Source organism: Jaculus jaculus, chromosome 8 (genome assembly GCF_020740685.1).
Source record: "Jaculus jaculus isolate mJacJac1 chromosome 8, mJacJac1.mat.Y.cur, whole genome shotgun sequence".
Taxonomy (NCBI): domain Eukaryota; kingdom Metazoa; phylum Chordata; class Mammalia; order Rodentia; family Dipodidae; genus Jaculus; species Jaculus jaculus.
Genome location: NC_059109.1, coordinates 73,579,251 through 73,604,235, shown reverse-complemented (window position 1 = coordinate 73,604,235; position 24,985 = coordinate 73,579,251). Strand labels below are relative to the sequence as shown.

General features: G+C 45.5%; 1 protein-coding gene across 1 annotated transcript in view; it reads right to left on the bottom strand.

Moving 5' to 3' along the window:
* Positions 1 to 777: 777 nt before the first annotated feature.
* The window catches only part of Pole (DNA polymerase epsilon, catalytic subunit), a 106,426-nt gene continuing 82,218 nt past the window's right edge, over positions 778 to 24,985 (bottom strand). Inside the window, exons 33-49 of the mRNA XM_004668895.2 lie at positions 19,606 to 19,746; positions 19,172 to 19,325; positions 18,982 to 19,088; positions 18,653 to 18,829; positions 18,344 to 18,567; positions 17,969 to 18,189; positions 16,601 to 16,805; positions 15,329 to 15,502; positions 13,517 to 13,642; positions 12,119 to 12,251; positions 10,246 to 10,426; positions 8,556 to 8,687; positions 8,222 to 8,415; positions 5,220 to 5,420; positions 4,671 to 4,796; positions 1,703 to 1,792; positions 778 to 1,620 (exon numbers count right to left, since the gene is read on the bottom strand). Coding sequence (XP_004668952.2) covers positions 1,507 to 1,620; positions 1,703 to 1,792; positions 4,671 to 4,796; positions 5,220 to 5,420; positions 8,222 to 8,415; positions 8,556 to 8,687; positions 10,246 to 10,426; positions 12,119 to 12,251; positions 13,517 to 13,642; positions 15,329 to 15,502; positions 16,601 to 16,805; positions 17,969 to 18,189; positions 18,344 to 18,567; positions 18,653 to 18,829; positions 18,982 to 19,088; positions 19,172 to 19,325; positions 19,606 to 19,746 — 2,700 coding nt within the window. The 3' untranslated portion in view covers positions 778 to 1,506. The remainder of the gene's footprint in view (positions 1,621 to 1,702; positions 1,793 to 4,670; positions 4,797 to 5,219; positions 5,421 to 8,221; positions 8,416 to 8,555; positions 8,688 to 10,245; positions 10,427 to 12,118; positions 12,252 to 13,516; positions 13,643 to 15,328; positions 15,503 to 16,600; positions 16,806 to 17,968; positions 18,190 to 18,343; positions 18,568 to 18,652; positions 18,830 to 18,981; positions 19,089 to 19,171; positions 19,326 to 19,605; positions 19,747 to 24,985) is intronic.

The following is a 24,985-nucleotide window of genomic DNA, read 5'->3' as shown; positions in this document are numbered from 1 at the left end:
GTTCATGCACAAACACAGTGGCAAGCTAAAGCAATGAAGTATAACATTTAAATGGGGGAGGGGGTATGACCCAGTGATTTTATATAGCAAGGATAAATTGAAGGGAGGTTTTAGAAAGTCTCCCACTCCCCTGTAAGGCTCAAATCACTTGGAATTTCTGAACATAACACTTGTCTGCTCCCTTGCTTAAGCTGACTTGAGCCAGCAAAGAGGTGGAGAGTAAGGGCTGCATAGTGCCTTATTTCCTGATAAGGGGCCCTAGCTCTACCTAGATCAGTGCCAGTAAGGAGTAGGAGGTGAGAACAGCCACCTCCCTACCTGTGGTGGCAATGAGCACCTTCTCAATATCACACACATTCTCTCTCTCTGTGAATGAATATGGATGTGTCAGGGCCCCTGGCCACTGCAAATGAACTCTAGATGCATGTGCCACCTTGTGCTTCTGGCTTTATGTAGGTACTGGGAAATTGAAGTTGGGTCCTTTGTGTTTGCCAGCAGTTGCCTTAACCACTAAGCCATCTCTCTAGCCCACTTAGTGTTATTTTAAGGTGGGATTAGCCTCAATACCAAGGGCCTGTGGTTAACTGAGGCAGTGATGCCTCTCTCAGGCCTGGACGTCCTAAGCCCTGAACAGATATCTCTGAAACCTCACCTCTGACAATGACTGCTTTCCCTCTTTCCTCCACCATTAAGAGCCTAAAATCTTTATTTTTCTAAAATCCAGGTCTTAACATAGTGTTCAAGTCCACGATAAATGATATACCTAAAAGGTCTTGCTTATGGGCCATGAACTAGTGTGAACTGGGCTCAGAGGTCCGTATTATATATAGTCTTGGTGGAAAGAATGGGCCTTCTAAAGGATCCACGTGGGACTGTCATGGTGCAGGTGGGGTTGGGGATTGAAAAAAAAAAAAAGTGGGCCTTCCAATAGGTGAGGCAGGTGCTCTTCCATGCAAGCCCATCTCTGGCCAGAGCTTCAGGCTTCACTCAAGACACTGGTTGACAGACACTTCCCTTTTGAGCCTCATCACAGAGCCCATCTAGGCTCAGAATAGAATAGGAGGCAAAAGAGCTAGGGTAGGAGCAGGAAAAGGCAGAAGTTTCAAAATGTTTATTCATTTCTTTTTTTTTGTTGAGGCAGGGTCTCTCTCTAGCCCAGGTTGACCTGGTACTCACTCTGTAGCCCAGGCTGGCCTTGAACTCATAGACACCTACCTTAGCCTCCTGAGTGTTAGGAAAATGTTTACTCATCAGGATATAACTCCTCAGGACTCTCAACATAAGAAAACTTAGCTCAAGACATGCTTTAGTGGGCTCCTACTGAGGAGAGAACTATTGCCTGCTCCTGCTCATTTATTCTACCTTGAAGCTCCCTAAAGTGCTTTCCATGGTCTGTCCTCTACTGTCTGGACTGTAGTCATGAGTTTGGGGGCCAGCTTGTCAGTGGAATAGCCACTTGAAGCAGGCACTAGGGTGGGATGCCAAGATGTCTTCAGCCCAGGATTGCTAACGGCCTGATACAGGGCTTGTCTGTATCAGCCACTCCAGGATCTCCTGGAGGTATGACATGTTATAGTGCTGGGCAATGTTCTGGAAGATTCCAATTTGCTCCATAAAGACCTGTAAGAACAAAGAGACATGGTGACACCTGGTCCTATTCAAAGAGGCAATAATCTATTGTGTGTCAGGGAGAGGAACCCACCTGAGTATGGATGGTGAGGGCAAAGTCCCCTGCACAGCAGCAGTACATGGGCATATGAGTCTCCTTCACACCATGACACTTTACGCAGATCTGAAACAAGGGAGCAGCTCCGTCAGCCTTGGCTCAGTCACCACACTGGACCTCACCTGTAGCTCTCTCAGACTTACTGAAGAGGAATACCACCATGGAACCATCAGCTGCTGCATGCACATCAGGCCTCAATTATGGATGAAATCCAAGGCTTTCCCAAATCTTCCCAGTTATTTCTCAACAATGCCCACCTTACTGTGGATACCAAACACTGGACTACCAAGTCCTGATGGCATTCCATGCCCCAGCCAGCTGTCCATTTCAATAGCTTCCCAGGCATGACCCTCAGCGCTCTGCTCAGATGCCTAAGGATTAAAAGCCTCAAGGATTTTTAATATGCAAGGACAGAGAGAACGAAGGAAGGAATGTATGTGTGTGCCAGGGCCTTTGACCCTGCAAAGGAACTCTATACACATCCATCTGGCTGTACATGGGTACTGGAGAAGCGAACACAGGTCATCAGTTTTTATAAACAAGCACCTTAACTGCTGAGCCATCTCTCCAACTCTTAAGAATTAAAAACAACAACAACAACAACACTTATTTAAGGGCTGAGATTTCGAAATGGCTTAGCGGGTAAGGCATTTGCCTGTGAAGACTAAGGACCCTGATTTGATTCCCCAGGACCCATGTAAACCAGATGGACAAAGGGGTGCACACATCTGGAGTTCATTTGTAGTGGCTGGAGGCCCTGCAATAAATAAAATAAATAAATAGTAAAATACTTTACACCATGAGTTTGATCAACCTGAAACTATACAGTGAATTCCAGGTCAGCTTGAGCTACAGTGAGACCCTACCTCAAAAAGAAAAAAAAAAAAAAAAAAAAAAAAAATTTAGCCAGGTGTGGTAGTGCATGCCTTTAATCCCAGCACTCAGGAGGCCAAGGCAGGAAAATGGCCATGAATATGAGGCCACCCTGACACTACAAAGTGAATTACAGGTCAGCCTGGGATAGGAGAGCCTACCTTGAAAAACAAAACAAGAACAATAATTATTTATTTATTTGAGACAGAAAAAGAAGCAGAGAGAGAGAATGGGCGTGGCAGGGCTCCTAGCTACTGCAAAAGAACTCCAGATGCATGTACGACCTTATGCATGTGGCTTTACGTGGCTACTGAGGGAATTGAACCTGGGTCCTTTGGCTTTGTAGGCAAGTGCCTTAACTACTAAGCCATCTCTCTAGTCCCAGGATTTTTCTTTCTTAATTTTGTTTTTTTTTGGTTATTTTTTTTTTTTGACGTAGGGTCTCACACTAGCTCAGGCTGACCTAGAATTCACTAAGTAGTCTCAGGGTGGCCTCGAACTCACGGCGATCCTCCTACCTCTGCCTCCTGAGTGCTGAGATTAAAGGTGTGTGCCACCACACCTGGCTGGATTTTTCTTTAAAAGGCCACATGGTAATTATTTTTATACTTTCCCTGAGATAGGGCTTCACTCTAACCTCTAGCCCATGCTGACCTCAAACTCACAGCAATCCTCTTAACCTCTGCCTCCCAAGAGCTAGGATTAAAGGCATGTATCACCACACCTGGGTCTTCTTTTTGAGGTAGGGAGTAGCTGTAGCTCAGATTGACCTGGAATTTACTATATAGTCTTAGGGTGGCCTTCTACCTCTACCTCCCAAGTGCTGGAATTAAAGGTATGCACCACCACAATTGGCTAGGATTATTATTGTTGAGGCAAGCCCAACAGACTGGTCCCCTACCCTTTTTTTTTATGTGCATGCAAGAGGTGGGGGGAGAGAAATGGTGTACCAGGGCCTTCAGACAAGTGCACGACCTTGTGCACTTGCATCACCTGGTGTGTCTGGCTTACGTCGGATCTGGAGAGACGAAAATGCGTCTTTAGGCTTTGCAGACAAATGCCTTAACTGCTAAGCCATCTCTCCAGCCCCAGCTAGGATTTAAACAAGTTTTTGTTTGTTTGGTTTTGGTTTTTGGAGGGAGGGTCTCACTCTAGCCCAGGCTGACCTGGAATTCACTATGTAGTCTCAGGGTGGCCTCGAACTCATGGCTGTCCTCCTACCTCTGCCTCCTGAGTGCTGGGATTAAAGGCATGAACCACCACGCCCAACCTTCTTCAGCTAGGATTTTTTTTTTCATTTTTTATTTATTTATTTGAGAGTGACAGAGAGAGAGAGAGAGAGAGAGATTGAGAATGGGCGCGCCAGGGCTTCCAGCCACTGCAAACGAACTCCATATGCTTGTGCCCCCTTGTGCATCTGGCTAACGTGGGTCCTGGAGAACCGAGCCTCAAACCGGGGTCCTTAGGTTTCACAGGCAAGCGCTTAACCGCTAAGCCATCTCTCCAGCCCCAGCTAGGATTTTTGATTAAGGTTAAACTTCCTACTTAAATTTCCAACAGTCTGCTAGAGGAGGTATCACTGGGGGCAGATCTTGTAATCCAGTCCTAACATGTGTTCAGAGTAGTCTGAGCTCTGCCTGTTTTTGTGTTTGCTGGCTTTTTAGTGATGCCTCTTTGCTTTTCACATATGGAAGTGAGCCAGCTTCTGCCACGATGATGCCTCCCCTGGACTCTGTAAGCCTGAAATAAACCCTTTCCTCCCATAAGTTGCTTCTGAGTAGGATTGTTTGTTCCAGCAACAAGAAAGTAACAGCAACACCAACAAAGTGCTGCCAAAGCTTTCTCTTGCTGCTCATTCATACTTGTTCATCATTGCCCACCTCTCTCCACTGGATGTATGAAAGTGCCACAAAGATGCTCCCACCCACAGCAGTTGTGCCCACAGATGACAGAACTGTGAGCTGGTTGCATAGGTGAAGTCTGACCCCTAGGGCAGTCTCAGGACCCATATACTCCCTGACTTCTCTGAAGTGGTGTTTGGAAAACACTAGGTAGACTGCAAGGAACTCACCAGGTCTTGCAGGGTGAAGGCCATTAACTTCCTCTGCAGAGCTTCCACCAGTGCTGACTCGATGACAGCAGGGTCATATGCAGCTTGACAGTTGGAGCAGAGCCACTGTGGCAGGATGGTCCCATCCTGGGAGAGTAGAGAGAATTGAATAGTTAGTGTGAGTGGTGACCATAGCCCACCTGGGCAATAGCAGAGAAGACTGGTGTGTGTGTATATGTGGTAGGGAGAGCTAGAGAAAAGCACTAGACAAAGGCAACCATCACCACTCTTGGCTGCATCCCACATAGCCCAGGCCACTCACCTATGATAATCCCTCCCAGGACAACTTCTCAGCATTTTACCGGGCAATGGCTTACGGGTGGGGGTGGTGTGAAGTTTGTCTCTTTCTGATCCATACAAGAGCCAGTGGAGGCAGCAGGTGTACTCACAAAGTTGGACGCTGAAGGCTGGGCCATAAGACTATTCTAATTGCCTTGGACATTTGGAGGTTCTGACCTATTGAAGGGCCCAACTCTAATTTTAGAGGTACTGTCCACCAGTTGAGCTCACCTGTGAGAAGGAGGAGTCTTTGCATAGATCCAAGTCTCGGCAGAAGTTACAGCTGTGGCAGATCACTTCAGGAAGCACATAGGAGCGGCAGGGGTCTCTGAACTGAGCCTCCTCAGAGAACTCACCAACATCCACCAGGCGAAGCAGGTCTCGGTTCAGCTTATTTACCTGGTTTGTAATGTTTGTGTCCAGGGACAGCACCTGCAGAGACCACAGCCTATCAATAAGCACCTGACAAGGCCTCTCTGCTGCAATTTGGACTGAATCCCTCTCTCCCCCACCCTTTTGGGGGGGGGGGGTAGGTGAGGTAGGGTTTCACTGTAGCTCAGGCTGACCTGAAATTCAGTGTGCAGTCTCAGGGAGGCCTCAAACTCACAGAGATTCTCCTAGCTCTGACTCCCAAGTGGGAATTAAAGGCATGCACCACCATGGCTGGCTTATTGTTTTCCCTCTGATTAAAAAAAAAAAAATATATATATATATAATTTATTTATTTGAAAGGAAGAGAAGCAGAGAAAATGGACACACCATGGCCTCTTGCCAATGCAAATGAACTCCAGACGCATGCACCACCTTGTGCATCTGGTTTATGTGGATACTGGGGAAATGAAACCCAGGTTGTCAGGCTTGCAAACAAGTATCTTTAACTGCCAAGCCATCTCTCCAGCCTGGATTCTATATCCTTAATTGTATGTTAAAGGTGCTTCAAGCTTGTACCTCAGGTTGATTTCCCAGTACTCAGGTCAAGCCAGATGCACAAAGCATGGCATACATCTGGAGTAAGTTTGTAGTCCTGGCATGCCATCCATATGCTCTTGTTCTCTTTCAAATAAATAATCCCAGCACTTGGGAGGCAGAGGTAGGATGATAGATGTGAGTTCAAGGCCAGCCTGGAACTACAGTGATTCCAGGTCAGCCTGGGCTAGAGTGAGACCCTTGCCTCAAAACAAACAAACAGTAAAAAAAGTACGGAAAAAAAAAAATCCAGGTTGGCCTCAAACTTGCAGTAATACTCCTGTCAGCCTTCCTACTGCTGCTATTACAGGTGTGAGCCATCATGCCTATCTGAATTAAGCTTCAAAAGTATGCAAATAAGGGCTGGAGAGATGGCTTAGTGGTTAAGTGCTTGTCTGTGAAGCCTGAGGACCCGGGTTTGAGGCTTGATTCCCTATGACCCACATAAGCCAGATGCACAAGGTGGCACATGCATCTGGAGTTTGTTTGCAGTGGCTGGAGGCCCTGGCATGCCCATTCTTTCTCTCTCTCTCTATATATATTTTTTTCCTTTCTTTCTGTCACTCTCAAATAAATAAAAATAAACTATTTCTTTTTAAAAAAAGATAATAGTATGCAAATAAGCTGGACGTGGTGACACATACTTTAATCCCAGTACTCGGGAGTTAAGGGGTAGGTAGATTGCTATGATTTCAAGGTCATCCTGAGACCCAAAACAGCCTGGGCATGAGACCCTTCAGCTCCCTACCCCCCAAAAAAGAAAATAAACAGTCTGGCAGGCCCGGAAAGATGGCTTGGCAGTTAAGCTGCTTGCCTGCAAAGCCAAAAGACACAGGTTCAATTCCCTTGGACCCACATAAAGCCAGATACATAAGGTGATGCATGTGTCTGGAGTTCCTTTGTAATGGCTAGAGGCCCAGGCATGCCTATTCTCTATCTACCTTTCTCTCTCTCTCTCATTCAAATAAATAAAAAAATAAAGTATTAAAAAGAAAACAGTGGCGGCGGCTTCTTTGAAAGTCAAGCACCTACTTTTACCAGGTCGGCCATGGCAGTAATCCTCCTGCCTAGGCCTTTTGGGTGCTGGAATTACTAGTAGGTGCCACCAAACCTTGCTGTCAACCATTGGCTAAGCCTGAACTTATCATAAGGCTGAGTATAACCTTAAACTCCTGATCTTCCTGACCCCACCTCCCAAGTGCTGGTGTTACAGGTGTATACTACCACAAGCGTATACTTTCAGTATGGTCTGACAACCACCTTTATGGGTTAATATTCAAGAGAAGTGAAATTTATGTCCACACAAAACCAAGAATGCTTATAGTGGCTGTTACTACTCACCAAAAAGCAAAAATAAATCAGATGCCATTGTAGACTACTTAGTAATAGAAGAAGACATTATGACACATAGCCTGGATCCATTCCAATTGCATTTTGCAAAGTGAAAGGAGTCAGATCCCAAAAGTCTGTAGAGCAGGGCCCCATTTATATGATGTTCTGGGAGGAATAGAGGAGTGACTGGAGCTGCACAATGGCAGGGAGGTACAGTGGACACTCAAGGGGAACATTTTCAAGTGGTAACAGTTCTGCACCTCTCTGATCTACCCTCACTTTAACATAAATTTACACATGGACAGGACAGATCAGCAGTTCCAGGGGAATGCTCTACCACTGAATTCTGGGTAGAGGAGTCAATAGCTTTGCATCTTCTAAACTTCACAAATGTACAACGACTAAAAGCATTTACAAGTGAATGATGAACTGGGAACATTTCTTCCCTACAAGCATATCTTGGGTAGTCATTTGATCTTCAGTGATCAGTCATAGGGTAAAGTACTAGGACACACAACGCGACAATAAATGCTTTGAGTAATGACACTGTGTAGTCACTGGTAATATCATTTCATCAGGCTTGCAAGCCTTTCCCAGAAAGCAAGTTCTTGTGTTACTGCATTTAGTCAGAGCTCAACTCTGGCTCCTTATGGGGCCCACTGGTAGCATATGATCCATGAAGGCAAAACCTTCTGAGATAACCACACCAGAGGCACAACTCCTAGTATCTGATAAATGACTTGGATCTAGAATATATCACAGGACCCTTCACAGCAGCATGGCTCTGAACTGACCTGACCCATCTGGTTTACTGCTATGATTAGGTTCCTTGAGGGCAGTGTCATACCCAAACATAAACACCTCAGAAACTGCTACTGCTGACAGCGACCTGGCAAATGCCAGTGAGGTAACTGAGGACGATACCTGGTCCTCACCTTACACACATATTTGATGAACTCCAGAGCAGGGTTATTGAGTAGCAAGTGTGAACCAGGGAGAACAGGAAACATCTCCGAGGGTTCGGTCGAGTTTCGAGAGCCTGTGACTTTCTTCTGAATCTTCTGTGTGATAGTGAAGAAGCTCTGAGTGAGCTCATTTGCCACATAATCCTGAGAGAAGGTAATCATTCCTGAGAAGAGACAGAGTGCCAAGAGATGGATATGGCCCACCTTGGTACTGGGTACCACTCATCCATCTTCCTGGACCATGTGAAGCACACAAACCAGGGTCAGGTCATGGCACACAGTCCTGTGATAAGGAACAGCTTACCAGGAAGGGCTCCTACCACTCCCCCAGCCTCCAGGGAGAATTGGCTGGCCCCCCTCCTCCTCACAGGGGTGCTGCCTGGGGCACTACGCCTCAGCTCATCTTTCATGCTGTGGTGCACAGCCACAATATATGCTGCAGAGACAGAGAAAGAGAGAGAGAGAGAGAGAGGCCTTAAGTCAGTAGCATTGGGAAATGGTACAGAATCTAAGGAAGCCCAGATTACCACTTGTCAATGACAGGTGAGTTCAAAATCAATTAGAGAAGTGGATATAAGAAGAGAATTTGCTAAGCCTGAGTCCATCTTTTATTTATCATTTTTAAATACATTTATTTATTAGACAAAGAGGGAAGGAGGGAGAGAATGGGCACGCCAGGGCCTTCTGCCATTGCAAACAAATTCCAGATGCATGCATCACTGTGAGCATCTGGCTTATGGGGAGTTGAACCTAAGTCCTTAGGTTTTGTAGGCAATCTCTTTAACCACTAAGCCATCTCTTCAGCCCCTGAATCTAACTTTTAAAAAAGTACATGAATAGGGCAACTGCAATGAGCTTTTACATTGGACAGTGAGATAAAGTGGCTTACCATAGCAGTAAAGGCTGGCTGATCTACAAAATCTTTCAGCCTACATGCCCGGAATAATTCACAAGACAATTTGGACAGCTAAAGACTCAAAAGAGGTAGACAAAAATATAAGCAATTACAAATGAAACCACTTGTGGTACAGATAGGTGAGATGTATAAGAACTTAATGTCAGTTTGCTAACAATTTCTTGTTTGTTTGTTTTTGTATTTCAAAGTAGGGTCTCACTCTAGCCCAGGCTAACCTGGAATTCACTATGTAGTCTCAGGGTGGCTTTGAATTCACAGTGATTCTCCTACCTTTGGGATTAAAGGTGTGTGCTACCATACCTGGAAATTATTATTATTATTATTATTTTTTGGCCTTTTGTTTATCGAGGTAGGTTCTCACTCTAGCTCAGGCTGACCTGGAATTCAGTATGTAGTCTCAGGTTGCCCTCGAACTCACAGCAATTCTCCTAAAGGTGAGCATCACCACATATGGCTTGGTCTTTTCTTTGTTTGCTGACAATTTAATAGACTACACTCTTCATTTCTTTTGTTTTAATGAATGGCCCTGAATTACAAAAAGGTTTAATATGCAAGAATACCGACCATAATACGATTTGCAAACACAGAACCCTTACAGTACCTGAGTTTCTGAAGCAGAAAGTTAGTCCCCAGAGGCAAGAACTGTTGTTACTATGAGCCATCAACCTACTATAAACAAAACTGGGAAAGCCAGGCGTGGTGGTGCACGCTTTTAATACCAGCACTTGGGAGGCAGAGGTAGGAGGATCGCCATGAGTTCTAGGCCACCCTGAGACTCCATAGTGAATTTCAGGTCAGCCTGGGCTGGAGTGAGACCCTACCTCAAAAAAATAAAAAAACTGGGAAACATCCTTGGGACATCCCTAGGGACAGTTGCAGAGGCCAGAACCTCTCCACTGTGGGTACTCAGGTGGAGCCCTGTGTTCCAATAGGTTTGCAAACACAGAACCCTATGGCACAGCCTCAGAAGGCAGTGGCTCTATGGAGCTTGATTTTCCAGTCTCTTTCTCCACACCAAGGAGCCATAGTGTCTTTCAATAACTCTTAGCTTACTGCCCTGCTCCATCTTAGAACTTACCTGAAACAATCATGAGAAAGTAGCTCTGGCAGGAGGCTGCTTGTGGCAAAAACTGAACAATGTTCCAGTTGTTCTCCAATAAGTCTTCCACCTCAGATTCCTCCATACCCTCCTCCTCCTCCTCCTCCTCTTCTTCATCCTTCTGCTCATCCTCAGCTCCTTTCCCTGCCTGTGGGTCTTGCTGTAACACAAAGACAATCCCCGTTTCCACCAAGGCAGCAGCACATGGTGCCAAGATATGGGAGGCATGATCTTCTTGATCCTAACATTGCAAAACCCAGTGCTCCATGGAGCACATTTGGTGCACTTTGGGAGACTGGGTACTGTGATTCTTTTTTTTCTTTAAAGATCTTATTTTTATGTATTTATTTATTAGAGACAGAGGGAAGGAGGAAGGTGAGGAGGGAAAGAAGGGAGAGAGAGAGAATGGTCATACCAGGTCCTCTAGCCACTGCCAACGAACTCCAGATGCATGTGCTACCATGTTCATCTGGCTTATGTGGGACCTGGAGAATCAAACCCGGGTCCTGAGGTTTCACAGGCATGTGCCTTAACCGTTTAGTCATCTCTCCAGTCCAAGACTGTGATTCTTTATTTTTTGTTTCCCATCTCTGTATAATGTTGGATTTTCTTTACTTCTCTCCCCCCCCTTTTTAAAAAATTAATTAATTAGTTTTTATTTACTTGACAGAAGGAGGGACGGAGAGAGAGAGGAAAATGGGCATGCCCCTTGTGCATCTGGCTAACATGGGCCCTGGGAAATCGAACCGGGGTTCTTTGGCTTTGCAGGCAAATCCTTAACCACTAAGCCATTCCTCCAGCCCAGGGACTGTGATTCTTGTTTGTTCTCTGCGAACATTTTAGAATGATTCACTTCTGGCCCTCTCCCAAACAGGACAACCAACTAGAGCTTCTTGGTGACTGGCTCTTTCCTCTGAATTTAATAATCTTTTCCTCAGCTAGAAGTGGTGCTTCAAACCCATGGTTGCACACTTGGGAGGCTGAGGCAGGAGGGCCACTCAAGACCAGAGATTCAACTCCAGCCCAAGCTACACAGTGAGAATCCATCTCATAAAGTAGAAAGAATCTCTTCTTGGGAAGTAACAATTTACCATACGTCCAACTTTACTGTGGACTTGTATTCCCACCAAGATTCATTTCTTCATGCAGATACCAATACCTGCTGCTGAGGGTGCTGTGAGAATTCCATGGTAGACAAAGGTCTCTGTTGTCTCAACCCACTCCCTAGGCACTTGGCACAAGATGACCACCCATGTTTCTACTTCATAATACCACTGGACCCATCAAATGCACTTCCCCTTCCTCATACGGCTCTTAGCAGCAACCACCACTTACCTACAGGCTTGGGTCGCACCTAGGCAACACCAACCCACCTGCCAGCTCTTTGGCTCCACATCCTACCCTGTCTTCTCACAACCTTGTTACTGGCTTCCCCTCCTTACAGTGATACTACCTGCTTTGTTCCTCCCATGGGGACCATGTGGAAGCCAGAATCTTCCACTTCCACTAATGCCAAATCCTGCCAGCTCTCTGAGAACACCTGAGACCACTGTCTGCCCACATACCCTCACCTGAGCTGCTCTGGCTCCCAGAGTACCTTTCTTCCTTCTTGAAGTACCATGTCTGGCTACATCACTGTCTCATCCTCCCCGAGTTTTGTCAGTCTCTGTCCCATAGCAAGCTTCTTGTCCTTACCAGAGCAAACACTGCTCCTGACTCTCCCTTCAAGCCAACAAGAGCTGTTTCAGCATCTGCTTACTGCTGCTGGTGGTAAGAGGTTCCAAGTAAACAGTACCCACCACAAGGATCAAAGTGGCTCTAGTCATTTCAGAGCCATGTCCAGCTTTCTTACCTGTCCATAATGAATACTAGATGGAACTTTTCCTTTAATCCCACCATAGTTAGATGGATCCATCCAAAGAAGGAATTCCCAGCATCGAGAGAAAGAAATGGTCAGTGAATGGAAGATCTCCTTAGAATGAATGCTGCAAAGAGGCCAAACAAAAACTCCTAAAGTAACACAATGGCTTTTCCATCTATTCACCCTAAACTTCATGTAGATGCACATGGTCCCTCAAACTTTCTATAATACTAAAGAAGGAAGCCTTGGAGCTGAGGATGATCAAGAAGGAAACTAGTGCAAGTCCAGAGGCCTACTGCCTCTGTTTTAAGGCAAGTACATAGCTCATTGGCAGCACTGCTTCCTATTTCTAAGCTCTTGTAAGTTTTCTTTATTCTTACCACAGCCAGCCAAGTTGGCCTCCCTAAGACCTAATCCCACCTACTGTATCTGAGAAAGGGGATCCTAAATAACATGCATTCTTAAAACGCAGCTGCATAACCCACCACTCCTCCAGGAAACTCCCTAATGGCTTTCAATTTGACGGAGACTGGCAGTCTACTTGTCAGTGCAGCCCAGCCCAGTCACCTCAGCTTGTAGATTTATGTCCATAGCCCATGTAGATGAGAGCCTCATCCTTCCTATTGTCAGTCACTCTGAAACAATTTTAGGCCAAGCAGGCCTTGTCAACACTTAGCATGACAGACATATGGCAAGCTCACTGTGGGCCCCTAGACACATGGACAATAGCCTGGTGAAGGTCTACAGAACTGGGGTTGATTTTATGCTTGCTCATGTTGGTTAGGAATGAAATTCTTACTTATTACTATTCAGTAGACTCATATGCCAGGAAGTGTCCCTTCCTGCAGTGCTCTAATGATGCTCACATTAATATGAAGCTCTATGTACCAGGATTCCCTGTACTTCATCAGCAATTTCTCTGTGCTTAGAGATATTCACTTGTGTCCTGTGTGAATGAATTCTGGGAACATGAGCTTTCATTATAAATCAGAACTTTATCTTTGTTACATAGAAGGCTCTAGGCCCAAGGAACCTTGGGAATGTTACGGATGCAGGCAAGCATTGCTGACTGAAGCCAAAAATACATGGGCTCCAATAGATGTAAGCTCCTCACAACTGATCACATAAAGTCAACATTCTCCAGGTGCCTACACCCAGTCTGTGTAAAGTTTATGCAATAGCACTTTATGGAACTTTCTTGTCAATGGCAGGCACACTCTGAGTGTTCTAGATTGAGCAACATGCTTGATATGTGAATGGTCCAGAAAAGACACACCAAGATGTTCTTGGGCTTTGGTGTATAACTTGTGCTCTTTAGAACCTACCTCCTAGTCACAGGACACTTACAAACATCTCTCCAAAGTCACAGCAGCAACATCTTTCACTGACCTGTTAGTGATGTATTCCACATAGGCAAGGGCATCCTCGATCAGGCGTTTCTTTGTACAGAGGATGATGCGATTGAAGTTGGCATAAACAACTGATGAGCCTAAGCGTTTGAACTCAGCAATGAGCCTGAGGAGCAAGTTCATAAAATCAATGGAAGAGACACCTTGGTGCAAAGTGAAGCCAGAGAACCCCAGGAGAAACCATGAGGAAGACTATGGTGCTCTTGAAGCAGAAAGCCTACTAACTATACTTAAAACCAGAAACAAAAGAGCAGACTCAGGACACAGAAGCAATAAAGGAGTGGCTATTTCTTTCATTCTATCTGAGATAGGGGTCTGGCTATGCTGCCTAGGATGGCCTCAAGTTTTAGACACAGGTAATTCTCATGCCTCAGCCTTCTGAATAGCTGTAATTACAGATGTGTGTCACCATGGCTGGCCAAAGCAAGATTTCTTTCTTTCTTTTTTGAGATGGGGGCTACCTCTACCCAAAGCAGAAGTTTCTGAAAGGTAGAAAAATATCATAAACAAAGGCAAGTGATAATCTAAGACCTAGGGAAAAAATATGCAAGCTGCTCCTATTACAGAAAACCAGATAAGAGAACTCATTCTATCTATCTGTCTGTCTATCTTTTTTTTGCTTGTATGTATGGTAGACGTACATGGATCGATATATCTATCTTTTTTTTTTAAAGAATTTTTTAAAATTAATTAATTTATTTATTTATTTGAGAGCGACAGACACAGAGAGAAAGACAGATAGAGGGAGAGAGAGAATGGGCGCGCCAGGGCTTCCAGCCTCTGCAAACGAACTCCAGATGCGTGCGCCCCCTTGTGCATCTGGCTAACGTGGGACCTGGGGAACCGAGCCTTGAACTGGGGTCCTTGGGCTTCACAGGCAAGCGCTTAACCGCTAAGCCATCTCTCCAGCCCCCCCCCCTTTTTGTTTGTATGTATGGTAGACATACATGGATATACCCTTGCAGTACCATGTACTTGCCTGAAGTGGCCAGAGCCAAACATTGGGTATACTGCTCCATTTATCTTTGGCCAGTTTTTATATGAGCAGAAGTCTCTTATTGATACTGGAACTTACAGGTTTGGCCAGCCTGGGTAGTTCTTTTTGGTTTATGGTTCACTTTGTGGGATTGGGGTTAGAGGCATGCATGGCCACACCCAGCTGTTAATGTGGGATCTGGAGATTCCAACTTAGACAAGTTTCAGTCCTCACACTTCTGCAGGAAGCACACTTAGCCCTTGAACTATCTCTTTAGCCCTGCTTCCTTCCTTTCTGAGACAGTTTCATTATATACTCCACATTAACCTGGAACCCTCTACATGTAGTACAGGCTGATCTTGAACTCACAATCCTGCTGCCTCAGCCTCCTAAGTGCTGGGATTACAGGCATGTGCCACCATATCTTCATGCAGTTATTTTTTTAAAAATGTGTATGTGTATGCAAGCGTGCATGCATGTGGAGGTCAGAGGACTGCCTTGGGTGCCATTCTTCAGGCAACATCAATCTTCTTTTTTTTTGGTTTTAAGAGGTAGCCCATGCCTGGCTCTGATTCACTATTTCTAATAACACAAGGCTAGATGCTGCTGAATGTCTACCACATTAACTGTCAAAGATACATTAAATAGCAAGGTTCATGACATCACAGTACAAAAACAAGTACAATCATGATGCCTTGCTTTCTGGAAGGATGAAAGGACAAAGGCACAATTGCAGCTAAGCTAATCCTGGGCTCCATGCACCTCAGTGGCACTGGCTTGTGTCCCTCAGCCCACAGTTCAGGGCAAGGCACTCACTGCAGAAAGAGCTTCTTCATCATATTATGTAGTGTCCGATGCAAGACGGGGTCATGAAGCAGAGAGCATGGCGACTGGAGCCAACGGTAGAAGTGCATCACTTGGTTGTCAGCATAGATGTTGTGGTACTGTGTGATTTCCTTCACCCAGCCTACTACCATGCTCTTCAGGATCCTGAAAGACAGGTTAAGCAGGACATCCCAAAGCCATATGTTGCCTCTACCACTACTGCCCTTTCTCATCACTTCCAACTGACACTGTCTAAACTTCATCTCTGGGGCTGGGGAGATGGTTCAGCAGTTAAAAGTGCTTGCTTGCAAAGCCTGCTGGCATGAGTTCAATTCTCCAGAACACATGAAAAGCCAGATATATCAAGTAGCATATATATTTATCTGAAGTTCATTTACAGTGGAGCAAAAGGCCCTGGTGGACCCATTTTTCCTCTTCCTCTTTCACAATAAATTAAAAAATTTAAAAACAACAATAAAAAACTTTCATCCATACTTTGAAAGTTTCCTATTTTATCTGTATGTGTAGGAAACCTGGAGCTTTCCTACACATACACCTCTAGCTATACTGAAAAGGAACTATATATTAAAAAGTTCCTCGTGATGGGCTGGAGAGATGGCTTAGCGGTTAAGCGCTTGCCTGTGAAGCCTAAGGACCCCGGTTCGAGGCTCGGTTCCCCAGGTCCCACGTTAGCCAGATGCACAAGGGGGCGCACGCGTCTGGAGTTCGTTTGCAGAGGCTGGAAGCCCTGGCGCGCCCATTCTCTCTCTCTCCCTCTATCTGTCTTTCTCTCTGTGTCTGTTGCTCTCAAATAAATAAATAAATTTAAAAAAAAAAAAAAAAAAAAAAAAAAAAAAAAAAAAGTTCCTCGTGGGAGCCAGGCATGGTGACACATGCCTGTAATTCCAGCACTCGGGAGGCAGAGGTAGGAGGATCACCGTGAGTTTGAGGCCACCCTGAGACTCCATAGTGAATTCCAGGTCAGCCTGGGTTAGAGTGAGACCCTACCTCGAAAAACCAAAAGGTTCCTTGGGGGAAATGTCTGTGGTCACAGGAATGTCAAAGGTAGTACCTATATTGCCCATCTGTAATCAGGCAGGACATGATCAGGGTCATGGGAATCCTGATTGCATGATGACCAGAAGGAAAGGCGGAAGTCCAAGGGAAGCTATTTCCCACCTTAGCTGCCCAAAGTAAGAATGATGGTTAAAGCCTTATTACTGTCCTGCCTAAAAGGATGGGGCATAGCATGAGGGCAGATACCTGAAAGTGCTAGAGCAGAGGGCTGTCTCATCATAGCTGGCAGGAGCATTGGAAGCCTGATTGCCTGTCACCATGTCTTCAAGGGAGGCCTGCTGGATTACATCGAAGCTGATGCCCATGCTATCAGCCCCCTCCATGTCATTGACGTGATGGGACTGGAGGATGGTGTTGACTGCAAGGTTTTGAATGTCCAACTCCACACACACTGCAGGGAGACACAGCTTATCTGGCCAATATATCCTGGCCAATACCAGCACCATCCACCTCTCAGGACCCAACTAGTCATCAGTGCTGCCAAGCAAGGTTCTCTGAACAGCTGACTTACCAGCATCTTTTTTTCCTCTCTCTCAAATATTTAATTAATTTTTAAAATTATTTTATTTATTTACTCATTTGAGGGGGGTAGATATATAGAGAGAATGGACATGCCGGGACCTTCACCCACTACATACAAACTCCAGATGCATACACCACGTTCTGCATCTGGCTTTACATGGGTACTGGGGTAATTTATTTATTAGAGAGAGACAGAGAATGGTGTGCTAGCGCCTCATGTGCCACCTTATACATTTGGCTTTATGTGAGTCCTGGGGTATTGAACCTGAGTCCTTTAGCTCTGCTGGCAAACACCTTAACTGCTAAGCCATCTCTCCAGCCCCTTATCTCCTCATATTTTTTTAAATTTAATTTTTATTTATTTATTTACTTGAGTGAGAGAGAGAGCGCGCAAGAGAGCAAGACAGCAAGTGAGAGCAAGTGCATTAGGGCTTCTAGCCGCTGCAAACAAACTCCAGACACATGCGCCACGTTGTGCATCTGGCTTATGTGGGTCCTGGAGAATTGAATCTTGGTCCTTCTTTGGCTTTGCAGGCAAGTGTCTTAACGGCTAAGCCATCTCTCCAGTCTCCTTACCTTTTTACTTAAATATTTATTGGAGAGAAAGAGAGAACAGGTACATCCTTTGCCTTTACAAACAAACTCCAGATGCATATGCTACTTTATGTATCTGACTTTACAGGGATACTACGGAATTGAACCTGGGCCAGGAAAGCTTTGCAAGCATATGCCTTTAACCACTGAGCCATCTCCCCATCCCAAGGCTTTGGTTCTTTTATTATTATTATTTTTGAGGTAGGGTCTCGCTCTAGCCCAGGCTGACCTGGAATTCACTATGCATTCTCAGGGTGGGCTCAAACTCACAGCAATTCTTTTACCTCTACCTTCCAAATGCTGGGATTAAAGATGTGTGTCACCATGTCTGGCCCAAGGCCTTAGCTTTTTATCTACATAGTTAAGTACCAAACCACAGGTACTAAGAAGATATCACTAAACGGTAGAAGTACCAGTCTTGATCCCACTCTCACCCACCAGTGGAGTAGCAACTGGGACTGTTGATTTCTACAGTGGCTTGGTCTTCAAATTCCATGATGAGACGGTTGTCATCAACCTCTTTCCCGCCCAGGTCGGGACGAGAGGTTGGGGAAAGCCAGAGCAGGTGATTATGGCGTTGGAGATGGCGTGCAAAGAAGAGGTCAGAGCCAAAGGTGGATATGTCCTCTGGTAGATTCCCAACAGGGATGTGAAAATACCTGCACAAGAACATGGATTCAGGCATGAGTTCAGCCCGAGGTATGTTTTGCAGCTGCCTAGGAACTCCTCTTAAGGGCACATGCTCTAGGTGCTCAGCCTCTAGTTCACCTGCTTTGTTTGGTGTGATATTGGGAATTAAAACTCATCTCTGACCTGCTCATCTCGAAGGCCTGAGATAGGCAAGTGTCTAGGTTGAGGTAGTGCCGGATCATGCGGCGGGCTCCATGGCGTTGCCAGTCCAGGACTCCATAACTAATCTTGTCAGCTACATGTACAGGCACCAGAGGGAACTCCTCTAAGACAGGAACCTCACTGGTCAGCCTCCGCAGCTCCCAGCTGGACTGGATGGCAATGAGTGTGGGGCCCCGGCGCTCCTCCTGGGTTGGGCAGAAGGCAGAAAAGACTCAGGGGACAAAGCCTTAGGGCGGGCGACTTCTGCCATGGGACTGTAACTTCCCTCACCTTGTAGCTGAGTAGGAAACGTTGGATGGCTCTGCAGATGGTCTTCAGGTTAGATTCGGCACGGACTTCGAAGGTATGTTTGGGGGGAGGCAGGAGCTCGGGGCCCAACTTTTCTAGCAGTAGACTATGCTCTGCTGAATATAGGGCACTGAGGCTGGGCATCTGGTTGCTGCGGACCTAGTCAAATACCAGCCATGTTAACCCCACTTAGTGTGTGAGTAAAGCAGGGCAGTCCTGCCATTCCATTCCTAATTAAATGGCAAGAGTCCAGATCTTTCCTGAACCACATGACCCACACACTTCCATGTCCCCTGTGCCCAAGGACTCACAGTATCCAACACAAATACAGATGCTCTTCGCTGAGAGGGGATGAAGATCCCAAAGAGTGCTTTGTGACCTTGAGAGTGGTGGTATAGGTAGATGTGGCGGATACTCCCTGCATAAGGAAAGGAGCTTGTCACCTAAATACAGGGGATATGGGGGCAGGGGGAAACGATGGGGTCATTGGCAGGACAATACCTGGTTCCAGATAGCTGAACTGGGCCAGAGAACGCATCTCTAGGTGCTCGAGGTCAAAGGTTTCAGCCTCCCAGCATGAAAGGTGCCTCACCAGCTGTTTGTTGACCACACACACACAGCCCAGACGCACAAGAGCCCGGAACAACAATGGGACCTGAAAGAGTGGGCAGGTTAGTGGCTGACGAGGAGACTCTAGCACCCTGGTTCATTTTATGGCCATACTCCCCAACATGGCCCCTACCACTTCCCCCCAAGAAGAGGCTACATTCAGCACATACTGCTGAGAGCCACCTTCCAATGGGGCTGCCCCAGGCCATGCCTGTATAGGTTTTCCTCCTGTCTACTGCTGTCCCTTGCCCAGTGCCCTGCAGAATTTCTTCCTGTCACCTAGCTGGATCTTCCCAAGGGCCAGTGAGTGGTCAGGGAAAAGTCACCTGAGTCTCATACACGCCCTCAATGTCTGGTGCTGATAGCTCTGTGTTGATCTCGTTGATGTGTTCTTGGTACATATCTTCTGGTACGGAATACTCATATAGGTTATAGACCATGTTGGAGCGAGGAAGAACCCGGTTCACCTGGTAACAATGTGGTGATAAGCTCAACATGGCCTACATGGTGCTCTACTAATTTACTCCTAGGGCTTCCAGAATCTACTATGGTCAGCTTATCTTTGCCAATGATTAGACCTAAAAGATCTAGGCATAATTTAAACAGCAACCTGAGGCCTCTGGAAAGTGATAGAATGCTTTCTGATTGGGGCATCAACACCATCTGAGGACTAGGCTCCCAGAAAGTTTTCTTGGCTCTCAAGAGTTTAACTGGAGGGTGCAGGCAGCAAAGTCTTGGAGGGAAACCACTGTTTTCCAGGCCAGAGGACTGAAAGGGAGTTGAAAGGGCAGTTGGTGTGTGCATGAAGAGGAAAGAGCTGGACTCAGCTGTTCACAAACACAAGTTCCAGACTTACCACTGAAGTGTATGGAGGGGGGGTAAGAGAGGGGAATGGAGGGAGGGGGGAGGGAGAGGCTGGAGCAAAGGAACATGCAAAGACTATGAGAGCTATAAGCTAACCGAGGAAAGACAGTACTTAGGGTCTAAAACTAAATGGATTTGGATTGGTGCCTCAACATTCTCTAAATGACTTTTTTTTTAGTTATTTATTTGAGAGCGACAGACACAGAGAAAGACAGATAGAGGGAGAGAGAGAGAATGGGCGCGCCAGGGCCTCCAGCCTCTGCAAATGAACTCAAGACACGTGCGCCCCCTTGTGCATCTGGCTAACGTGGGACCTGGGGAACCGAGCCTCGAACTGGGGTCCTTAGGCTTCACAGGCAAGCGCTTAACCGCCAAGCCCTCTAAATGATTTCTTAAATGCCCAGATACAAAATGCTTTTTTAAGAAATTTATTTTTGTTTATTTTTATTTATTTGAGAGCGAAAGAGAGAAAGAGAAAGATAGAGAGAGAATGGGCGCGCCAGGGCCTCCAGCCATTGCAAACGAACTCCATATGTGTGCGCTCCCTTGTGCATCTGGCTAATGTGGGTCCTGGGAAATGGAGCATTGAACCGGGGTCCTTGGGCTTCACAGGCAAGTGCTTAACTGCTAGGCCATCTCTCCAGCCCAGGAACTATATCTTATCTGCCTGACTTCTTTTTTTTTTTAAAAAAAAATATTTTTATTTATTTTATTTGAGAGAAAGAGATGGGGGGGGGAATGAGGTGGGGGTGCAGAGAGGGAGAGAGAAAACAGGCAGGCCAAGGCCTCTAGCCACTGCAAATGAACTCTAAATGCATGTGCTACCTTGTGCATCTGGCTTACATGGATACTGGAGCCTGGCTGGATCTTCAGGCTTTGCAGGCAAATGCCTTAACCATTAAACCACTAAGCCACTTGATCTAGCACTGAAAAATCATAATTCATGTGTTGGGTATAATATCACAGGCCTGTAATTCCAACACTTGGGAGGGTAGAGGCAGGAGGACCTGGACTACATGAGACACTCTCAAATATACAAAACCCCTGAAAACAACTGAAGGGGTAATAAAGCCCTAAAGTTGCTTAAGGATTAATAAAGTTCTAAAGTTGCTAATAAGACAAGCCAGCCCTAGCAAAGGCTTTTGGATGAAGGTCAAATCCCCAGACCTTGGGCCAAAAAAGGAACAAAAACACCTATTCACTAAAAAGCCACTGTTCTATACAATAACATATTTACATCCTGAACAGGACAGTTTAAATTTATTTTATTTAAAGAGAGAGACGGAGAAGTGGGGGGAAATGCCAGGACCTCCAGGTGCAAGTGCCACCTTGTGCTTACATGGATCCTGGGGAATAAAACCCTAAGTACTATGGATTTGTAGACAAGCGCCTTAACATCCGAGCCCTCTCTCCAGCCAACAGTACAGTTTAATCTTCAAAGTGGTGACTGTCTCATCAGCCATTTGTTAGAGATAAAGCTGAATAAAGTTTGCAGGTGTTCAGAAAGGAAATTAAGGGACATCTAGGCTGGTTCCATTTCCCAGTCCCTCAACTGATGAGTAGATAATGAAGATATGGCATTTATACAATGGAGTTCTACTCAGCGGTAAAGAAAAATGAAGTTATGAAATTTGCAGGAAAATGGATGGATCTGGGAAAGGATTATACTAAATGAGGTAACACAGGCCCAGAAAGCCAAGCATCACATGTTCTCTCTCATATGTTGATCCTAGCTACATATGATTGGAGTTCTGTATGAGTAGGAAGAAAACTCAGTAGCAAAGGCCAGTAAGCTAGAAAAGAGATAGAAAGGGAAGAGAAAGAAAGGGAGGGGGGTACTTAATAGGATGGTACTGTATATATGTAAGTAGAAGAACAGATTAATGGGAGTGAAAAGGCCCAAGTGAGGTCAGGGCAAGAGATTGAGTAAAGCAAAGTTGGAGGGAGGGCTAATCAAAATCTAAGAGGATATAAATAAATCATTTGGAAACCTACTTTTCTGAACAATGGAACACTCAGGAGCCATAGATTGTTGCTAGGAATTTTTCAGTGCCAAGGATGGGATACCTTCCAGTGAGTTGTGGTGAGGGAGGTCCGTGATGCCCCCAAAACATTATAGGTCATTGCCAAGGCCCTCGGTTTCCCACCAGGAATAGATGACAAGACTCTATTGCTGAAGGCTGCATATACTTGGGCTGCAAGGCCACTGAGAAATCCCGCTGGATCTGAGCTGATAACCTCCTCCATGTAGACCAGCTGACAGAAAGCTGGAAGAAGCCATTCTACATGCAGTTCAATGGGAGAAAGAGAAATCAACAGTGAAGATACTCAACAGTGGACACTGCAAGCCTTCTATTTGGCCAGCCAGGCCAAATGAGCCAACGTGTGCAAAAGTGGCACATCTGTCATGGTGCAAACCAACTGCCCTCTAACTGGACTGGAGGCCCACTCCATGGGAGGGAATACATCCCTGATACTGAAAACTTAAAACAGGGGTAGTCATGAGCCCTAGGGGTACAATGCCTGCTGCTGTCTGGCTAAATGTATATACTATGCTTATCAAACTTCCCAGTAAGCACTTCTCTTAATGTTCATGCGCTTATATTAATGCTACTCTCACTTTTGGTAGAGAAGCTTCTCTTTTCAGATGGCAGTGACCTTGGGATAACTCAGAAGGCATCATGGTGCTGGAAAGAAGTGACAAGAGTGCTCAGTACTGCAATATCTCTATCACACCTTCCAAGGCTCAGGGGCTATTGTGGAAGAGGTGGCGGAAAGAATGTAAGAGCCAAAGGAAGGGTAGGACTACTTACAATATGCCCCCCCCCCCCCAGACACAAAATGGCCTGGATATCCATGACCTCACAGTGTCTGATACTACCTACACAAGAATATCATAACAGGAGGAAAAGATCATGATATCAAAATAAAAGAGAGACTGATTGAGAGGGAGAAGAGATATGATGGAGAATGGAGTTTCAAAAGGGAAAGTGGGAGGGAGGGAGAGCATTACCATGGAATATTTTTTATAATCATGGTAGTTGTTGATTAAAAAAATTGAAAAGAAAAAAATAATAAAACATAAATTTTTTTTGAAAAGCGGAATTCAACATTTTTTAATTAAAAAAAACACACTAAATTAGGGCTGGAGAGATGGCTTAGTGGTTAAGGCATTTGCCTGTAAAGCCAAAAGATCCAGGTTCGATTCCCCAGAGCCCATGTTAACTAGATGCACAGGGGGCACATGCGCCTGGAGTTCGTTTGCAGTAAAGGGAGGCCCTGAGCACCCATTCTCTCTCTCTCTCTCTCTCTCTCTCTTTTCTGTCAAATAAATAAGCAAAAATAAAAATATTTTTAAAAATTCAAGATATTCTGAATAAGATATATGAAAACCTACTTTTTGGATGTTTATGACACATCCAGATCCCATAGATTACTAGAAAATTTTCACTGCCAGGAATGGGATACCTTCCAGTGAGTTGTTGGCGAGGGAGGTCCCTGATGCCCCCAAAAGATTATAGGTCATTGCCAATGCCCTCAGTTTCTCACCAGAAACAGATGGTAGGACCCCATTTCTGAAGACTTCACATGCCTAGGTGGCAAGGTCACTGAGAAATCAAGCTGGGGCTGAGCTGAAAACCTCCTCCCTGTACACCAGCTGGCTAAAAGCTGGAAAAAGATGCACTGCATGCAGGGCCCTATGGGAGACAGAAGTCATCAGTAGTGAAAACAATGGACACTGGAAGCCACAAGTTTGGCCAGACAGGCCAAATGACCAAATGGGTGTAATAGTGGCATGTCTGCTCTAGGGGAAACCAACTGCTCTCTAATTGGACTAGAGGCCTGATCCTGGGAAGAGAATGCAAGCTCAGCAAGTAACTTTGTTAGGTGCAACTAGTTATGAATGAAAAGGGCGGCCACAGCTAGACCAACTAGAAGGGAGAAGGCACATGGTCAAATGGAATGTTTTTACTACCTGAGAATGAACCCATCCTAGTGGCCATCTTCACTGGGGGTGACAGAAATCAAAGATAACTGGACCAAATAACTGCTAAGAAGAAACGGCTTGAATTAGTGCCCCACTGCCCAGTATGACCCTAAGTTATATCACTGTTTAAGCATGGGTTGCCCAAGGTAAAGTCGTCAAGACTTCTTGGGGAAATTTGCCTTCAGTTAACTGGTACGTGTTCATGAAGTTGGGTTCACTAGTCTACTGTATAGAGACACGAAGCCTTTAAGATCTATGTCAACATTATATCCTTGATCTAGGTCATTCACTAATCCCCTCATAATCAAAAGCCTATGGCAGGGAAGGTCCTGAGCCTTAGGGGTAAAAAGCCTGCTGTTATCTGGTTAAATGCATGTATTATGCTCACCAAACTGCCCAGTAGGCAGTACACTTAATGTTCATATTCATTGTGGAAGAGGTGGCGGAAAGAATGTAAAAGCCAAAGGAAGGGTATGGCTCATTTTGATGCAACTGTCTAGACAGAAATTGGCCTCGCCAGGCGTGGTGGCGCATGCCTTTAATCCCACCACTCAGGAGGCAGAAGTATGATTGCTGTGAGTTTGGGGCCACCCTGAGACTACATAGTGAATTCCAGGTCAGCCTGGGCTGGAGTGAGACCCCATCTTTGAAAACCAAAAAAAAAAAAAAAAAAAAGTTGGCCTCAATATCTACAACATCACAGTGCCTAGCAATACCTTCACAAGACCTTCATAGTAGGAGAAAAAGATGATGACATCAAAATAAAAGAGGGAAGGGATAATATGGAGAGTGGAGTGGTGAAGGGGAAAGTGAGGGAGGGGAGAGAGTTATCATTATTTATTGTCTGTAAGTCT